Source organism: Pagrus major, chromosome 18 (genome assembly GCF_040436345.1).
Source record: "Pagrus major chromosome 18, Pma_NU_1.0".
Taxonomy (NCBI): Eukaryota; Metazoa; Chordata; class Actinopteri; order Spariformes; family Sparidae; genus Pagrus; species Pagrus major.
Genome location: NC_133232.1, coordinates 31,352,835 through 31,373,557, shown reverse-complemented (window position 1 = coordinate 31,373,557; position 20,723 = coordinate 31,352,835). Strand labels below are relative to the sequence as shown.

General features: G+C 43.0%; 1 protein-coding gene across 1 annotated transcript in view; it reads left to right on the top strand.

The window, feature by feature from the left end:
* diaph2 (diaphanous-related formin 2) overlaps window positions 1-12,760 on the top strand; it is a 411,384-nt gene extending 398,624 nt beyond the window's left edge. Inside the window, exon 31 of the mRNA XM_073486670.1 lies at window positions 8,043-12,760. Within this exon, the coding sequence (XP_073342771.1) occupies window positions 8,043-8,107 (65 nt within the window). The 3' untranslated portion in view covers window positions 8,108-12,760. The remainder of the gene's footprint in view (window positions 1-8,042) is intronic.
* The last annotated feature ends 7,963 nt before the right edge of the window (window positions 12,761-20,723 follow it).

Below are 20,723 nucleotides of genomic sequence, written 5' to 3'. Positions count from 1 at the left end.
TACAGTGCTGTGCCAAAGCAAGGAGATAATATCAAAGTAAAGTAAACTCAAACTGCAGGCAAACAGGTGGGCGACGCTTAGCAGTTTTGGGAGTTTACTCTCGAGGATATTTGTTTTCTTTTATGGTTATACTTAGGTTGAAGCCTGCCTCCTGAAACTTGACTGCTGTGAGGACAATCATGAATGGGAGTTTTGCCTCAGGCACTGATCGATCGCAAAAGTGTTTTCATATAACTGTTCATTTGGGCTGTGTGTGCCTCTGCTGCATCCCAGAATGCCGAGAGGCATTGTTCCGTGACTGAGGAATCAAGTCCAGCGGAGATATTTTAAGGAGATTTCTGAACCTGAGGGGCCCAATGAGCGGGCGGTGCTAACAGTAATGTGTCGGGCTTGTTGTTTTCAATCAAAAATGTAACATATTTCAGCCAAGCTTCAAAAAGAGCCACATAGAGCTTTAAGTGCACATAGGACACCAAAAAAACTTTTCTCCTCTCCTGCTGTTTTGTCCCTGGTAGAAACCTGTCAAAGCTTACCTACTGAGGAGATAAACTGCAACTTTTCATCCCTCCTAAGAGAAGCTTTTCCATATGAAACTCTGCAGTGATTTCCTCCTCTCCTGAAACATATTTTGTGCCAAGCAGTCAGGAGGCATTACTCTCAGGCCGAGCTCCTTTCAGCGCAGTTGTTGAGCGGTAGTGAATGTGCGCACATTATGTGCCAGGTGTATGTGGAAGCATGATGGAGGAATAGGCTGCATTTATGCACAGTATGTCTGGCAATAAAAGCACTACAAGGAGAGATGGGAGAAAAAAAAAATGGTAATCATGGCTGTAGCAAGAAAAAAGGTCTCTAACACTTTCTTTTGAGTGACGGTGCACAGCCCACTTTTTTGTCAAAGGGAGTTTGGAAAGTAAATGGAATCCGGTGATAGGGAGTCATGAGAGGCTGTTGGGGGAAAGAATGGCTGTATTCACTATCAGGGTCAGTCACCAGCACTGCCGAGCATGCACATCACAGTACCCACCGAGATAGAGTGGTGATAGAAGCACGGAAAGATTAACCACATCCCCGCGCTGTCAGAACTGATTGCATGTGTTATGACCACCGTGTTCTCTGCGAACCTCTCCTCGTTACCGTTTATCTCAACAGACTGTCAGTGAAACTCACTTTGCCTCTGAATACTGTACACAAACTGTCAAGCAGGAACGTCAACTTGTATACACGCAGGCCTAATCTGAAAACTACGAGATTCAGTGTCCATTTCAAGTTAAAATTTAGCTGCTAGTGTTTAGATTGCTTTCCGTGCTTCCTGGGTATTTAGAAATCACAAGTGGTGGGCTTGTTGTAGTAAACATTGGAGGTAATGTCTGTAATAAGAGGGGATTAAAATTGGAAAAGTAGGAGAGGGCAAGAGAAGGAAATTGAAAAAGAGAAAAAGGCGAGACAGAAAGAAGGACAGTGTGTGTTAGTGTGTGAGTGGGAGAATTTCAGTATCTTGCCTCAGCATGTTTATCCTGGCCTGTCTGAGGCATTTCCCTCTCTCATGCCAGTCTGATCGCCTCTGCTCTGGCATGCTGAGAAAACACACCAAAACACTTCAAGCACCGGATTGCAGCCCCCTCGCTCTCAGATCCCCTGACATTTGTACACTCCCCTCATTTAGGCGTTACTTCTTTAGGAAAAACAACAAAAAAAAACACTGCCTACAGGTAATACACAATGTAGTGTTTTGACTCTGAGGATCACAGATGTGTCCTCTATCAGTCATGTACAGTAGAGTGACTGAAAGTAACATGTTTACTACCCAGGGAGTTTTTTGAAAGTCATTCTAGGACGTATAGGTAATCAATAGATGAAAATGTTGGTGAGGCAGAATGAGAGAAACTGAATATATCAATATGGTTAGATTATATTAGATTAAATATATGCTAAAAGAAAGTGGTATTCAATGATGGAGTGAACTAATCTGCCCATATTTTAAATTTCAAGTCAAAATCGCTGCTTAAGTGTTTTTTTCACACGTGTTGCTCTAGATCTCACCTATACGTTAGTATCAGGCCCAATAGTGGCAAAAAAAAGCATAACTTTTGTACATATACCCATTTTTATAACTTTATTCAGTGATTCAGGTGAAACTGGGTCATGTTTTATGGAGAAAACATTTGCTGGTTTCCAGTCTGCTGGCCTCGGGCTGTACTGCCTTGAGCTACTCTGGTCTGATAACTTGACTTGTTGCAAAAGTAACTGCTAACAAGTGTTGTGATAACCAATTGCTTCTTAATGCACACCTCCTGACGGGGGTTGAAAGCGACCTCCAAGAACGATGATGGAGGCTAGTTACAGTCCTGAGGTGATTTATGGAGTTTCCTGGTCGACGGATACTGATAGCCTTGTTGTTAAAGTAAGCGCTAACTGCCGCTAAATGTAATGTTAGCTGTCGTAAGCTGCCGTTAGCTCGGTTACAAAAATTGTAATGTATGTCGGCACAATGTTAACAACTTTTTTTCCCTTTTGTGAGTGAAAAGACATTCCCATATCGTGTTAAAATATTTCAAACCGATGAAGACTGGATTCAAATTTCCAAATTTGCCAAAAAAAATCTTTTTGGTTTTCTTGGAGAAAACCTACCTTTCTCCTCAGTTTTTTTGTCACCTGAAGGAAGATGACATTTGTTAACTGTGAGAGAGGATGCAGCATATAACAAAATCAGAGTAAAAATGTGTTCAAATCAATCCATGCTCCTTTTTTTTGTTTAGTTTTTTTGAAAAATTAGATTTTCTGTAAAAGAGAAAGACACCAAACAATAAGCCAAGCATGTAGAGTGCAGTAGCTGAAAGAAAACGTGTTTTGCCTGTAGCCCCTTTAATCTTCTACCGTGCCTTAGTGTGTATACTATTCAGCTAGTTGTTATAAATCAATGACTGACTTGTAGCATCAGATAAAAAAGGGTCACTGACGCTCTTTCTTCTCTGACCCACCATCCCATCGCCCTTCCCCCGTTCTTGTCTCCAATTCTCCACAACTGAACTCATCTTTGCTTCCCCTGCACTATTTTTCCCCCTCCCTTGCTCTACGTTTGGGGTGATTACTCTTACCGGTGAACGAGGGGCTGTGTTTGCCGCGACTGTAGTTTTGCGATACCCGGCCCATAACTTTCAGGAGGAAGAAATAGCTTCTCTCCCTCTGCATCCCATTTATACACCATATCTTGTTCCTGTGTAGGGAGTTCCATTACTCTGTAGCTTGGAGGCTGGCAGAGGGGAAACGGGGGGAAAGGAGGTGGAGGAGATGAAAAGAGGCGATAGAAGGTTGCGGCGGTTGCTGTTGATGCAGACACTCTCCCCCTTCGACATAGAAGCAAACACAAAGTGTGGATGTGCAGCGAGCAGAGATCTAATCACCTTTATTATGTTTTATCTCATCAAAATATGAAGTGCGGAGCGACGCGGTGAGAGAATTAGACAAAGGCAGTGACATGTCAGAGAAATCTATGCTCACTTGTTTAGCAGAAAAGACACACAGTAAAGCTTCACAGTAGCTGCAGCTCCATTCCTGCCTTATGATGCATCCTGTTTCTGGAGCTATTTACACACATGATTGGTGATTATGTGAACCTGACCTTGTTATCGTGGCCTTGATGAATATGCCCACCTTGTTTAGATGTAGGCCTCGAGTCTGATTCTACCCAGATGATCTTCAACTAACGTAGCATAATCCCTCGAAAGGCTTCCTGTTTATACTGGCCACCGAGAGGTAATTCCTCAAAGTATCCCATGCTTAAAGCGTTTGATAGATGACTGGCAGCTTTTTTCCTTTTTTTTGCGGATCACAGGGCCTCATCATGATGTAATTCCACGTAATTAGCCGAAGATGACAGTAACACAAAAGTCATTATGATATTTAATCTCTTTTGGGGAAATCCACTGGGGAAAGTGCGGCTCTATCGTCTATCATAACGCAAAGCGACATCTCACTGGAGGCCCTCCAAACAAGTCAGGAGAAGGTTGGAGTTTACTGCGCCGGCTTAAGGCCTCTGCTTTAGCTGTTTAGTAATCTTGGCGTCCTCCCCTCCTCCTATTACCCTTGTCTTATTCAGAGCCTCTCCCTTGTGGCAGGGATCATCATGATATACACGCAAGGATACACTTGTGTGTGTTAGAAACAGAGGGGGTGTGTGTGCGCGCAATTTCCTCAAAGCAGTGCACTGTGCCGTTTCCCTGTGCCCCGCTTGAACACTTAAGCAACAATGTATTTCCTCCTGTGTGTGTGTGTGAAGGAGATAATGTGTGAATTTGTGCATGTGTGTGCGTGTCAGCGACTTCCCCCTCCATCTGCGCACCCTCATTGAAATCCTCGGTGCATTTAGTAACAATTTTAGAGAAACGTTGCCAGCCAGCATTTAATTAAGTTCTGGTATGCCAACATCTCCCTGCTGTAACATGGAGTACCTGCTCTTCTTTTGTCAATTTCTTCTCCTGTTCTCGTGCTCCTCTGTGTCGCGCCTACTGTATCTTGGAAAGATGCCGCCTCTGGGAGAAGCAGGTAAAGAAGCCATCAAAACCAATGCAAGTAGAAAGAGTCGCAATCAGTGCTCCAAAAACCCGTAGAGTTTGTCTTTTGTGTGGATCTCTCCTCCTATCCCCCCAGTCTCACTTTGTTTCCCTCTCTTGTCTGTATGTGCGTGTATTTATGTGTGCTTGAAGAATTCAATTCAGTAGAGGCTAGTAGTAATGTTTCTCTCCCAGTAGAAATGGCTGCTGTTTGTTCAATTGTTGTGATAGATTGATGTGGGGTGGGAAAGGATGGGCTTTTATGCACCTGAAGATAGGAACAGAAAAGTCTTTATGAGAAGCCAATAGCTCTCCGCTCAAGGATCCTCTGATGGGAGATGCATTCTGCTGGAAATTTCTCTCCTTTTTTTTTTTTTTGCAAAGTCTTTGACGAAAGCTTTCCCATGCAATCAGGCAGCTGGGGCAAGATGCAATTACACCCAAAAGGGCACTTTTTTTTCTTGTTATTCCGTAAAAAACAGCCTACTGTTTGGCATTGTTCCTGCAGGGATTCACACAAATGATCTGCATTGTTTTCAGTTTAAACAACTTACAAAATGGCTGCCTCTTCAAATAACAAAGCCAACAAGTGTGTGCTCTTGTTAAGTGCACAGTGCTCATGTTAGAGTCGATACACCTGTACTTTGAATCAATACCAATGTCAACTATAAGTGCGTGTATTGTGCAGAGAGCTGATAGAAGGGTGGAGGCTGGAGACCTGTTAGGTAGGAACACAACAGGACAATTGATACAAACCACAGACACTGCACAATGCATATACAACATAACTTTTCACACCCACGCTACGTCCACGCAACATGTTCTCAATCCCAAATTGTCAAAGTCACATCTTGGTCAGTGGCCTTAAACTTCAAACGAACCTTAACCTACCCCTTGATTTCAGTTCTGCGCGTGAAGTGCTCCGTGGTCAAGTCAAGTAATACGTAATATTCAACGACAGGTTAGACTTTCAAAATAAAGTAGTATGTCATATTGTTTTACTTTTGGACTGTTATTAGCAATTTTGTTAAGGTTTAGGCTCTAAAACTACTTGGTTAGGTTTAGGAAAAGATCATACTCAGGGTTAAAATAACTACATTTAGTCTCTAAATGAAAGTAACTCCACTCAGGTAACATAAGTGACCTAAGTTATGTCACTTACTTACGTTACATAAATTATAAACAAATCATTCATGTGACTCTTGGTCACAAACAGGACATGATCTCTGGTTTCTAAAGGATAAGTCCTGTGAATGACCCACCCAACCACCCCTTGACTTGACTACTGCACTAGAGGGGTGCTTCAAGAAGTGATGCTAGAGAGGAAACTACAGCGTCAAACTTAGAAGCGTAGGGCCAGTGACCGGGCTGCTGTATTTGACGTGTTGGGAGTGAGCCTGGACTGGTCCATGTGACCGAAGAAGTAGTAGAATAATCTTTACAGTGTGGAAAAATGCAAAGCATCATCCAAATGATGAAAAAGATTGCTGTAAAGAGTGTGAGTTGTGACAGAAAGATACAGTTTTTTATCGTCACGCAATAAATATGTTCGTAACGCACAGCCCTGGTTCCATTAAACATGAGAAACAGTTTTTAAAGGTTGGTTCAATGATGGTTATTCTGTATATAATGTGTAAATTGTGACTGAATTTTATATGTTGTTGTGCTTGACTGGAAGAAATAGCGCAGTCCTCCTTCAGTCCCCCAGTAGTTGTGATTTTTATAGGTCTGTTTGTGGATTGCTCCCATTTGTCTTTTATGATTTAACTTGTTTTCCAATTTATGTATTTTTTTTGTTTCGTCTTCCCTTTGATCCCCTCCCGCTGTCTTTTTCCCATCCTATTTACAGTAATAGATGTAGCCCAAGATGACCCCACATTAGAGACAAAGCGCCTCTATTCTCCCTGCTCGGTTTTTAATGCTCCTCTGATAGACTGAGGGGTAAAGGGGACTGCTTGCCCAGAAATGAGGTCGCAGCAATTGGGCTTGCAAATGACTGACAAGGACGGATTTTGTATGAGCTACTTTTTTTGTTCGCATTCTGTCCTCATTTTTTATGTACTATTGATGTTAGTTTGAAAGGAGGGAGGTTGTGTAAGTCCTGTTTACAGACTGAAGCACCTGTGGGCTTAGAAATGAGTGCATGGATAAGTGGCGATGATGTTTCTGGACATGCTGCCCGAACATGTTAGCTTTAAGGATCACCTAATGTATATGGATGTATGTTAAACTGAAAGAAGAAGAGGATGCAGAGTCTTTCTTCCTGTCTCCATTCCCTCCTTGCCTTGTTCTCCATATCTCCTCCTGTGCACCATCTGCATTGTGCTTTGTATCCAATCTGAAGGAGTGCTCTCTGTTCTCCACTGTGAAGCTGGGAGTCTGTGTGTGAGTGTGTGTGTGTGTGTGTGTGTGTGTGTGTGTGTGTGTGTGTGTGTGTGTGTGTGTGTGTGTGTGTGTGTGTGTCACATTTTTGTGTATGTGTTCCTAGCCATCACAGTCACTCTCAGCTCATTACCTGACATGATGGATGGAGAGAGTGCCATTAAACAACGCCCAGCCCGGGACGCCTGGCACCCTACAGCTGGCACTGAGTAATGGGCATAGTGGTGGCGGCACGCTTGGAAACACCGGGGAGTCCTGTGTGGGTGTGCCTGCAGTCATCTCCATGGCTATGCTTCCTGGTTCTGTCCAGCCTCCACCTGCCACCTGGCTGCCCGGTGGATGCCATGGGCATTTCTGGGCAGACATGGTTGGATAGCATGGGAGGCAGTGTTTGTATGACTCTGTCATAGAACTGGCAACTGAGGAAAACTCAAAGTGATACTGGCTCTGCTTTCTGACATCAAACTCTGCAGTAAAACACTGAGTGCCACCAATCCCCAGGTGTATGAGCCACTTTAAACTTCTGATTGACCTTTATCTGCATTTACATTAGAACGTTTTAATAAAAGTTTGGTATCCTGACAGCTCGTCGCTCACAGAACCTTCCTGAATGACTGTATAACACAAACAAGTGGTCTTTGCCTCTCTGTGATCTGTATATAATGTACATGCCATCTTATTAATCTCCTGCCTCCCCTTGTTTTTCCTGTTTGTGTGTGTGCCCGCATGTGTGCATTTACTTTGTCTCCTGTGCATAGTATGCTGCATCTGATGTGAGAATAGTCGAGGGGCTCTTGAGTGGAAGCCTGGATCAGGAGCTGAATGGAGTTACTATGACACCAGACACAAGCACCTCAACTCCAGCAGCTTCTTCTGTTTCTCCGTCCTCCCCTGCTGCTCGAGTCTCAATCAGCCTGGATTTGCTTCATGTTGTTTCTTCTCCCCTCTCTCCTTCTCTTTTCTCTGCCTCACTTAGTTTCTCTATACAGCCTTTCATTTAGTTGAGCTCTGGCGTGCCAGTATGGATCAATGTAACAACACATTTTTCTTGTTCTTTCTCAGTCTCACTCTCGGTTTCTGCTTCTTTGTCGTCTCTTTTCATCTGAACAGACAACCGCCGTGCAGTCCTGGAAAGGTCTCGTTCGCGCCACAACGCAAATCACCAACCTCGATGATCAGCCGCGCCTACCACAAGACGCTAGATAAGTGCCAAAGAGGCCTGCGAGGTGGAGACCAGGAAGACAACTGACGGAGGGGTGGACCACCCCTAACACACATGAAAGATTACTCACACACACACACACGCACACACACACACACACACAGCATCACGTAAGGAACAAAAAAGCCTAAAGGATCCAGAAACAGAACAGAACACCATACACAGACATTTCATTTTCAAATTGTTCGTCCGACGCCTTACATATTTATTCAATACTTCCTCATCACTCTAAATGTTCATGTCCTGTCTAGATGGGTCATAAAAAGCAAAAAAAAAAAAAAAAAAAAATCACATGTTTAAGGCTGCTGCAGTTTGAAATGAAATGTTTTCCTGATTTGATTCGAAGCCGTCTACTAATCAGAATACCAGAGTTCACACACAGGTTTGATTTTGACATGAAACAGCATGCAGTGTGTTGAAAATAGACATTCTGCCAAGATGAACTGTAACATAGTGAATGCGCACGCCCTGGCAAACACACCATACACAGTACGTTCAACAAAGGGGAAGCAGGCCAGCTCTCCCTTAAATGGAAGATGGGCAGGTTACAACACCCATGTTGGCGAGCCTACAACCTGCTGAGCAGCGAACTCTTAGCGAAAGAGGGAGCGGTTGCTTAAAGAATGTTCGGCTTTTTTCCCTCCTTCGGTCAACATCAAGAGTCCACATGGATCATTTTAATTTCATTTCATATCCCACAAAAGCCACAAGAGCTGGGCCCCGTCTGCGGCGATATTTCAAAGCGTGTGACTCATGGATCTTGAAACTGTAATCTCCGTTTTGACAAGATGCTTTTTTATTTTTCGGTTGTGTAATATCTAACCAATGCCTCGGGGGTGCTGATCTCTGTCCCAAGGTCGCTTCTGCTGTTAACATGAGAGACTGACACATTTCTAAATCCATATAACTGCCTGGAGGAGCAAACATGACCCGTTGACCTTTCCTGCGGTCACACAGGTTTTCAGTGGGGGAGGCTCGATTATACAAGAGGTATTAGAACGTTTTTAATATTAATCTGTTTCAGTGTTTGTGTTTTGCTCTATATGAAGGCCCCTAAAAGAAGTCGAGAAATCACATCTGTTTGGAAATAGGCGTAAAGTTCACTTCATATTCCCACAGCAGGTTTTCAGTAGATTTTTTCAAATAAATAAATAAATTTAAAAAAATGGTCTGCAGGATAACCAAGACATTCAGTGTTATCGGAGCACATTTTGTTCATTTTTTCCAACAGACGTTTAATAAATATAAACAGGGCTAAGCGGCTTAAAAATTCACAGCTGAGATTCCAATGGTTACATTTATATTGTAGAACAAAATGTGAAATGTCTCATATGAACCACAGGAGATATTTTATTCATTCATTTAAAAAATATAAAAATATAAAAACCCTTTGGGAGAGAAACAATCTACTGAGGGAATCAAACACTAAAACCTATTAAAAGACCCTGTTTCCTGGTGGGATCTGCCTAAATACTTAACATCTTTTCCAATGACATCTCTCACTTAATGAAGCTTTCAGCATCCAAACAAACACCTGATCGCTTGGCGTTCCTGTACAAAATAGTTGAAACTCTGCTCTAAGCTTCGCTCCTCCTGTTGGGTCCCACTGTCACACAGCTTCTTCACGTGAACAATTTATTCATATATTCATGCCTGGGGCAGCCCTGTCCCCTCACTGCCCCTAAACTGTAAGCAGATGCCACTAAAAAACAACAGTTGAATCCACAAAGAGAAGTGGGCACGGCCAGAATAATGGACTACGGGGCACAGAAGACAAGATGATGCTTGTCTTAGCAAGTGAGTCTCGGAACGCCCTCCAAGTCCCCAGCACTAATGTCGTAAGTGACTCTTTTACAAAAACACGAGTTACCTACGTAATACCATAACTCTGCTTTAGGCTTTGTGTGTCTGTGTGTTTGTGTTTTGGGCGAGTGTGTGCTTGTGTGTGTGCACCATGCCAGCTCAGTAATCGGAACAGGAACCCAGGCAAAATAGGATTCCGTGTGCTTGACTCCTGGGCTGAATAGATGGAGATTTTTCATTTAAACAATCTGCCAGTGCAGCTTGTGATGTGTCTGTTTCATGATGCCTCCTCTCCCAGCTTGCATGCTTCTGAAAAATGCAATTTTACACATCATCTCGGCTCAAGGTGCATCCACAATGCTCCGAGAAGTCTGAATATTTAAGAAGACAATAATTCTCCTCTGAATATAAGGTTCGAGCAGTCGCACAGAGAATGCATAGAGAATGAGGTTTCCGCATAAGGGATTCTGCATAGATAGGAGTTTTAAGGATCTGTTGTATACAGCAGAGAGAGATGTGCCATCAAAGGCAGTGATTTCCTCTTTCTAATCGCGACTTACCCTTTTGTCCTGAACGCCACCACGCCTGTACAGTTCAAAGTACTTAACAGGACCCTTTTTAAATATAAGTTCTCTATCAACGCCAGTGTCTGCTGTGGCATTCGGTGTTTGTCCACCCGCTGATTGGATACTGTACACGCCAAAACAACCAGTGGTTTGTCGATGATAATTCCAATGTTTGTTTTCTTTATGACTAATTTGACTTATTTAATCGATACTTTATTTTCTTTCACATGTGCCAACAGAACACACAGTTCTCACCATACAATGACAGAAAATTCCTGTTTTTTTATTTTTGTTTTGTATATCAAAGGGAGTGCAGGTCTCTTTTTGTCAAAGTATAGAAAAGATTGTACAGACGTAATAACTTCTTTTGTAATTTTAGCCATTGTTTAATAAATATGACCAACTGTCATTCAAAGTAGGAGATTTTGATGTGATTACAAAATGATAGTCATGTGGTATTTCTTCTCTAAAACACTCAAACATCTTTTGTAAGATGTCATTTATTTGAAGTTAAAAAAAAAAACAACAAAAAAACTTTTGTCACGATGCCATCGTAGAACGTGATAAGCTAAGAGCTACGGTGTTAGCCATTGTAGAAGTTCCAGATCATGCATCTTTCCGGCAACACTGATCCGTCATGGTTTTGAGGGTTTTGTCTAGTTATTTCCTGCCTTATTTTGTAGTTCTCTCCTCGAGCGTCATGTTTTGCTTTTCACCTGTGTTTCATTTGTCTGTTCTGTTTCCCCACGTCAGCCCTGTGGCTCCTGTGTTCCTCATGTTCCTCATGTCCCCTGTGCTTGTATTTTATTTAGTTTTTGTATTTTTTGTTCTTTGTTTCCCAGCTGTGCCCCTGTCTGCCCCTTTTGTTTTTGTTGCTTGGACTTTGTATTTTGATATTTTGGATTTCATTTTTTTAATTATTATTATTTGGACATCAGCCCACTAGTGCTCGCTTTTTGTTTTCACCTGCCTGCCATTGCGTGTCTTGCGTTTGGGTCCCTTTTAACCCCGACAGTACGAACTGACCAATATGAACCCAGCAAACAAAACAAAAAATCTCTGGTGGAGTTCAAGCAGCACTGCTACACTTTCTGAGTGTTTGCACTCAGCCATCAAAGGCTCTTTGGAATTAGAGCGCAGGTGTTTTGTTTTTTAATGAAAAAAAGGCAGGAAGAAGTGAAAAGCAAAACGTGACACGAGGAGAGAACTACAAAATAATACAGGAACTAACTAAACCAAAATCTCAAACCATGACATGATCACCTTGGACACTATGAATAGAAAAAGTGCACCATAAAACTTTAAATGGCTGAAAACATGAAAGTTCAAATATTTTTCTTAATACAAGCAGCTACAGCGACGACAACTTCCAATTTTAGGGGAAACTTCTACAATGACAACATTCCTCATCATCCCTGTAAAGTGATTGTCGTATTTCTCCCTCATTCCATCTTTTAGGATAATCAGACTGATGTGTTTTTATAGGAAATAGCCGGAGAGTCTCAGGTCGAAGAGCCTGAACTGTTCCATCATTTTAGTGTGAAAAAACAGGCCTGTGTGTGCTCGGGCCGATCATCCCATGTTGTCTTTTAGCTTGTGACTAACAAACCCGAACCTATGATATGACTTGTGCTCATGGTAATTGTAAGAATGAGGAGGCAGGGGTATGAAGGATTTATCAGAAACTGTAAAGGTGCCATTATGGTGGCGATTGGTGGCAAGCGCTTGAATTTAAAAAAAAGAAAAGTTTGTAACTCACACTCACTGACTGTGCACTTTACCTCACACGATCTACTGCTCAGGCGGAGAAAAGAGTTGTTTGAAATGTTTGATTACGACATTGCCACTAACAGAGTGAACTATTTGCAAAGTATTTCTCTCGGTAAACAGTTCCAGCTGCCACATATCCACTTCTTTCCTGCTTCGTTAGCGCTTACTATTGATTTCTAGGAGACCAATTGCTGCTGAATCAACAAACGGCGCTCATAACTGTTGACAAACCCTGTCCGACCATGATGTGTAAGCTGCCATATCCCTGCCTACCTTTCCTTGTTGTCATTGAGTATGTTTTATTGTCTTAAGAAACATTTATATTTGTAACATTTTAAGTTTATTTGTATCTTTAAGAACATGAAAAAAACAAAATGGTTATGCACACTGTCCTTCCATAGACTATGTAATGGAATATGATACTAAATAATAACCACTTTGTTATATAAACTGATTTCTGAAAGATACCATTTGTCTTTGTGTCCTTTTTTTATTCACACGTCAAAAGTATTGAAACATTTCCATATCAAACTTTATTCTTAAGGTCTTTTTCACCTTTTGTTTTTTCTACACTCGCGTCTAAAATTACATCCTCAGTGTATTTTGTGGCAGGGCAGAAGATACCTGCCCCATGCTGACTTATGGACAGGGATTACAGAGAGCTCTAGGTGTTAGCACATGATGAATGGGACAGCTCCTACCTATAAAAGCAACATATTTGGACCTTGGTGTCCCCACTGCTTTATCTTCTGCAGTGTCAAAGGCAAAGTGATAATGCTGTCATGTCCAACGGCAGCTTAGGGAAATTACAACAGAGTTAGAGAATACATATACAGAAAAATTGCCCTTTTTAATCATTTTTTCAGACCTTAAAATCTCCCCTGTGACTACACATTTTGGAGGACAAGGTAAGAAGAGATCCAATAATTTTGTTGTGATTTGATCGTGAAGGATTTAATACGATAACCAGGGAAACATTTTCCATGGGTTTCATCTGGTGTCAAAAAAACAATTGTGCCTGATTCTATTACAGGCAATCTGAGTTTAAAATTAATAATAAATGTGAGACCGTATTTTATTTTAGTGAAGCGAACGTGGGAAAACTAAACTGTGTGTTCATGTGTGTGCGTGTGAGCACTTATCGACTCTCCTCTCTCCACGCACGTGTGTTCCTCCCCGTCTGGCTGTCTCAGTCCCAGGAGTGAGTGTCAAATGGCATTGCAGAGCTGTTCCTGTCCTAGCCCCTTAGCATTAAACCTCCCCTCCCAAACATGCTCAAATCCAACTGCGTGTTCTTCCTGCATGTGCCATGTCCCGCTTCCCCGCTGCAGCGTGACATCATAAAATAAAGGTTGACGTGGGGAAGTAAACCCGTGCCCCTCGGTGTGTGTGCACAAACACGCGCATAAAACACACAAAGCTCTCCTCCGCGAAATCTTGGGACTGATCTTCTCTGAGTCTCTCCTCCTCCCAGTGTGCAGCCAGACAGATGGAGATTCATCTCTCAACAAGCTGTGATCTGTGTTTAGAGATGTGTGCTGCAGAACACAAGTCTAATTAGGTTTATTGTTGATCTTGGGAGGTTAATTTGTACTTGGCTGCAAGTAAACATGCTGAAAGAGGCCAACCTAGCTCCTTACAAGGCAGCAGCATTGCAGCTAAAAAGAAAAAAGGCGGCTTTTTTATCTTCTTGACTTTCCAGGTGATTCAGAAAGATTACACCCCCCCACGCTATATTTGTCTGGTCTGGTTTAATTGCGCTTTGTACCGAGGGTGAGAGATCCGTCTTGGTTGGGATGGTAGAGCTAGGACTGAGATACGGACAGTGTGTTTGTCTAATGAGCTGAGGGTACAGTGTGTGTACGTGGCAGGTATTATTTATTTATTTAATCCTCCCTTTTTTTTATGTTTACGACCTCCAGGTAAGTAGCCTTGTCAGAGTCTGAGAAATGAGCGAGGCCCACACAAGTTCTCTTTCCACTCCCCACCCTCTTTCTTCACGCTGTACACACACAGTGGTGTTTCTAATGCGCCTGGTGACAGAGCAGTTGTCAGCGGGAGTACAACATAATTATGTTTCATTTTGCATTTCCACCTACTTGAGAGTACGCAAACATGGAGATGAGACAAAGCAGACAGTAACGATTCCCTCCTTACCTGAGCTAATTCTGTCGGAGGAGAAATCTCATTCGCTCTTATTCTTTTGATAAATGCACGTACGCGTTTGTTAGGGAGGAATGTGTGCGTCTCGATGAATGTGTCGGTGAAGGGATTTTCTCGTCTAATGTTCTGCAGGTGTTTGTGCCACAAACAGCCCAGTGTTGTCTGTGTTTAAGTGTGTCAAGTAGTCTGACCATCTGGTGAAGGGGTCCTCAAACTTACTACACAAATAACAAAATAGCATTTGATCAATTAGTTTCCACCACATCTGTCACATCTCATGTCTTTAATAACTAATTATGAAAATGCAGTAAAAACAACTTGGAAATGATCAGACAAAAACTACTGAGGGACCTGTTGTACAAAAATATGGCTGAGCTTGCTGCTACAAATTTGATGCAAGTGTCAAACTTAGACACTTTTTATACTGGACAGCAACCCGCCAATTTGGCTGTCCTTTTTGCAGCTAGGTCCGCGAATTTAGACAGACCGAGGTATATTGGGGGTCTGTTTTGGTCCGCCAATATGAGGGTACATTTTTTGCCACCTCCATTGCTATGTAAATCCAAGGCGTCGATGTGCTGGCAATTGCGTGACATGGGCGGAGGTGTCGATGACGTGCACTGTTGTGTGACCCACAGCCAGGAGTTCTAAAAGCAGGAAACTGCTGATCACAGCAGTCAGTTCATCACTTCATCTGCAGACGTCAAGATGAGCAACTGGAAAGCCGCTGAGATCCGGGAGATGCAAACCATCACAGCCGAGAGAATCGTCACTAACCAGATCACGGGGACTGTTGTATGTCACTGTTCATGCCCAACTTCGTGCTTCACGTCACGTCACATGTTTACGCCTACCCCAGTGGCGGCTTTTTTGCAAAGGAGGAATATTACACCTCCGTTTCACATAGACAAGACGGCAGATTGCAGCCATTTTCTAACTAAAAGGGGCTACAGACAGACAGCAGAGGAGAGAGGCATAGATACATGTATGAACAAATGAATGATTCATTTTAATTCAGTTGCAGACATTAAAAGAAAAAGTCCTACATATGAAACATAATGAATGTAATTCAGTATAAAGTAGCCTATCCATCGGCTGTGCGTCAAGTGCTGCTCATGCTCTTTGTTTAGTAGCGGCCCTTATATCTGATATCCAGGGACATCAAGATGCATGATCAGACTCCATTTGACAAAAGGATACTGGAATATCTTGCAAACTGCAAGTCGTCCAGCTTTCTCCGAGACAGTGTAATGCTAATAATTGAAGTTTGTTGGTGTTGTTCCTGGAACATCATATTTAATGATAGCTAACAAAAAACTGGCAACACAAAGGCAGGCAAAGGAATATACCAAAGTAGACAAAAACTAAAGACAAACCAGAAAACCAGGGGGAACAAATCAGGAGCACAGGGAACACTTGAGGACTGGGGAACAGGCACAGATGAGGGGTGGACAAAAACAGACGATATAACTACAAATTAAAACAGGGAAATAACTTAAACTTGACTTTAAACAACCAAAAACCAACAGGATGACAATCACTAGGTCGATTGGTTTGTGTTGTTTGAGCAATACTTAATTTAGAAATGAAAAGAAACATATCTTAGAGGAGGGGAACCAGCAGATGTTAAATGTAAACTCATTTTGCACTGTTTGACTAACTTGATTAGTTGTCTCAGCACTAATCCATGCATCTCCACTCCTCTTTGCCCAGAATCAGTGTCATCTGACCAAGACACATTGGTTTTACTCCTCTCTAGTGTACTCACTCACTCAGGCATCCTCCCCGGACATTCAAACCAATGATCTGCACTCTCTATCATGTTTTTTTTCTTCCCTCTACCCTGGAGTCACTGGAAGTCACTTGTCACCGTGTCCGTCCAGTCTGCCCTGCTGGAGTGTAACTTCTTACAAATCAATACATTTTTTTTTTACTACATGAAATTTTAAAATGACCCAGACAGCAGATGTGTCTTCTTTGTCACTATACTTGAAAATGATGGCTAGTCACACTTTGTCCAATAATGTTATTTGACACTGACTGATGGTCGTATTAACCTAACTCGGGAAATTGAATAGTGACAGATTTCTGCAAGAGTCTGTGCTTCGGTATTGGTCAAATTAAAATACTGCATGCTTGCTATTGATCACTGGTACTACTGCATTCAATACTGCCTCACCCCCTCACACTTCCAGGAGACATTGCTCCCAGCAGGGAGAGGGTCAGCTCAGAGGAGACTTCAACCTGTCAGAAAAAATTCACATCTAGCCCCTCATGCCTCCCTTCACCATCCAACCCCTCGGTCTCCCACGTCTCCTGTGCTCCCTCCCTGACACCCATCACTCCTCTTTTCCTCTGCTACCCTCCTCCTCTTGCCATTTGATTCAGATCACTGAGTTAGCCTCCGTCTCCTTTGTCTGAGGCTCCATTTTGCCTGGCAGATGGACAGGAGGAGATGGACTCACATCGAGGGGAGTGTATGCGTGTGTGTGTGTGTTTATGAGATGGAAGGAGAGAAAGAAAGGGGAAGAAAAAAAAGGAGGAGAGAGGCTGAAACTTTTCTGGGAGGTAAAATGTCAAACAGCAATGAAGTGAGGAGACTTTTATCTGTCAAACCTGCGTGAGGTCCTGCCTTTCAGACTACTGAGTGACAAGACTGCAGTTAAAAGAGAGCTGAGATGCGAAAGTGAGGGCGACAGAATGAGTTTACCTCTCATTCACTTAGCTTGTCATACAGTATCCGCCTTATCTGTATATGCCCTATTTTACCTCAGCCAATGTGTGATATCAAAGGAAGCTTTTTTTGGTCCTTTTTTGAACAATTTTTTCAAATTCAAAAATTAATCATCTGGGACAAGTATGAGGCCAATAAACTTTTACTTCAAAAGTAGTTAACATTAGAAAGATTAGTAATCAAATGTGTTGGCTTTTCTGGTTGCATGATCTTTTCAAGTCTTACAATATGGCCAAAAAGTGGTTACAAATGGCTGACTCACTGTATACTCACTGACATGCCCTACATTACTCTACTACTAAGCTCATGCTCTTAGCCCGTGGCAATGCCTCCACACACAGCGCAGATGCAGGCCTAAGAATAGAGGAGGGATTGATGGATGTAGAAAGAGAGGAAGGGAGCTTGGTAATTGGGTAAGTGCCCTTCTGGATGTGGAAGCCAGAATAAAAAGTATTTTTTTCATAAAAAGCCCTCTTAGGATCATTTCACTCAAAAGTACATAAAAGCTCTTTCAAAGTTTCTCTGTGTTCTTTGCCCTCAGCTGAAATAGTCCCTGCGGAGAATGCAGAAACACACAAACACTCTCGCACTCTCTCCTGAAAGACGAGGATAAAAGGGTTGACCCCGCCAATACAAACTTACATGCAAGCACACAAATACACACACACACAAACACACACAAAAACAGAAACACTCATAAAAAATAGAGGGCATTCCATTCAGGCCTCCGAACAGATTTTTTTTCTCCAGTTCTGCGTCTTAACTCAAGATTATTAATAATGCTCTAGTTGAAACATAACAAGTCATTTTGCACTGAAAGGTTTTAAAGTGTGCCAGCAAGGAGGGAAAAAACAAAAAAAGTAGACTTTGCTGCCTCACCCCAGCAGCAAATAATGACCGACGAGCTTCTGGAATGGCCATCAGAGATAAAGGCGAAGGGGAAACGCATGATTTCACTCAGGAGAGACTTTTGTCACTCAGCTGTGGAGGAGTGCGAGGGGAGAGCAGGGATGAACAGGAGCTGCTGTAACCTGGAGACGAACCCGTATGACATGATGTTAAACACAACAGTGCAGTGTCAGCGTTGAGCTAGCTTAACAAGCTGACAGACAGGAGTTCAGAAGTGAATTCCTCTACCGTTTCTTGTAAGGATGCAGGTAATTACTTTTTTCATATAAATGAATATACTGATTTCTTTTTAAATTAATCATTTAACACCATATCCAGATAACATAAACCCACAGATGTGGGGCATCAGGAAAAAGAAATGGACGTTGTGTGCGACAATGCCAACCATGCTGTGTATCATTGTGCCACGTGCACACAAAGCATGTTTTAGATGTTAGAATTTTTATTGCCTTCCACGACGTCCTTCAAACGTTGACCAATAGGAGCACAGAGAGAGCGCGCTCCCCAGGACAGCTGTAAACATGACAAAAGAAGAATGATGTCGGTGCTGCTGCGTGGAACTGTGAAACAAACGAAAAGGTCACCATTGTTTTTTCTTTCTTTTTTTAGGCTTTGCTGAACGAGATTGTTTTGTTCAGCCGTACTCCACGGCAGAATCACACTGGGAACGTAGTTCACCATGGCAATTTAAGTCTGGACCGACCTTGTTTCTCCCCTACATATACATAAAGAAATATTAGGCTATTTATAACGTAAGCTAAGATATTAGATTCCAAGTTGGCAGCTGAGGGGATCTTCAAGCGGCTACAAACACTGTCACTACATGAGCTAGCACTAGCAACATCGCCTGCTGAGGGGTTGCCACGTCACTCGGCACGGCCTCCTCTTCCTGCTCCTGCTCTCCACTGGAATCCACCTGCTGCTCATCTGGCCAGACTCCTTCCTCCTCCTCCTCCTCCTCCTCCTCCTCCTCTTTATTTGGTTATATTTTCATAAGTAACTACGTTATCACAAGGAATTTTGCGTGGCACTGGCGTCATTAAAAAATTTTTGGGGTGATACATTTGTGCCAAAAATACCTTGCAGCATCAGGGAACGGTCACACAGAGCCTGTCCTCATCAGACAAACGACCATAGAGGTCGGAAACGAAAGCAGCTTATTCAGACACATATTTACATTATTGTTATGTTTTGGCAGCAGCTTCTAGTGGCCGTAGTAATCATTACAGCTGAAAAGGCGGAAGAAGTAGCAATATAAAGAGTGAGTGTAGGGAAATGCCTAAACAAAACCCAAATGTGATCGTACGCCGAAGGCCTGATACGTGATTTGCCACATCCAATAGCAAAGATGTGTGTGTAGTTGACCCCCAAAGCTGACTTCAAACCAGCAACCTGAGTTTCGTGCAAACCAAAGCTGATGTTGAGTGGCATTTTACTTGATATCAATCAATTGATCGATCAATTATTACAGATAAATACAGCCGTGGTTTCATGTTAACGTGTTCCTCCGGGTGTAACACACCAAGTTAGTTTCTCTGATGAGCATTCATGTCTCGGTTGACACGCTCACTCATGTACCGAGCGACAAATATATGAGTCATGTACACACTTCTTCTGACCCCCACTGTGACCAAATATGCGCACAGCATGTAAGCACTCAGGTAACACTGCCAACACCCCCCACACTGAGACAATGTATGACAACATATCTCCCCCTCTCGCCCTCGTCCTCTGCGCCCATCCTGGTCCCGGCCCACTGTGGTGGCACACTCCCTGCATGCGTCCCATCACCTGCCCGTGCCATCCAAACGCTGGGACTGTCAGTGTCACTGCGATTGTGCTTTGTGTTCAAACTCTCTATGATGTGTCCTTCTAGGGAGTGGAGGGAGTAACACAAGGTGACTGTTGATATTAGGATGTAGCATTTGCTACGCTGGCGCGCCTCCCTCATTGGTATTTCATGTAGAGCGCCGTCGCATTCGTCACGTTTCATAAACTTCCTTATTATTCACTGGCGGGGAGTAATTTTGTTCTGCCGCTCGCAGTTGTGAAAGTGAGATAGCGGGAGAGAGGGAGGGATGACACTCTGAAATCCTTCTAATAATCATTTCCCTCTCCCTCATACATGAACTTGTTTATCAGAAGAGCAGGTGGTTGAGTGCCACTCACATCTCTCCGCAGCCCAAACACACGTTCACCTTCGCGACTCCTAGAGGTGATCATCTGTGAATCCACAGTTTGTCCATCCGGGGTCTGGGGATAATCAGCTGGCTTTCTGGAGCTTAGGCAAACAGAGCTGTCAGAGGAGTGACACATACAGTCACGCCTAAGGGAAACGTGGACATGCCGAGGAGAGTAATTCATCAGTGGGTTCATGAACCAAGCAGTATCCCTCAGGTTCCATTGTTGCTCCGGAAGACACAAGGAGCCGAGGATTTGCTCCCACCGATGCTTATGGCACCGATGAATTGCTTAAGTGCACACCATATGCAGCAGGCAGCTCTCCACGCACACGTCCTTGTATATCTTTGTTTAGTTGCCGAACGTGCCCATAAAGACCAGCATAGCAGTGGGGATTTTACGCCAAGCAGGTGGCCATGTTGTACTCGGCCAGAAAGCATAAA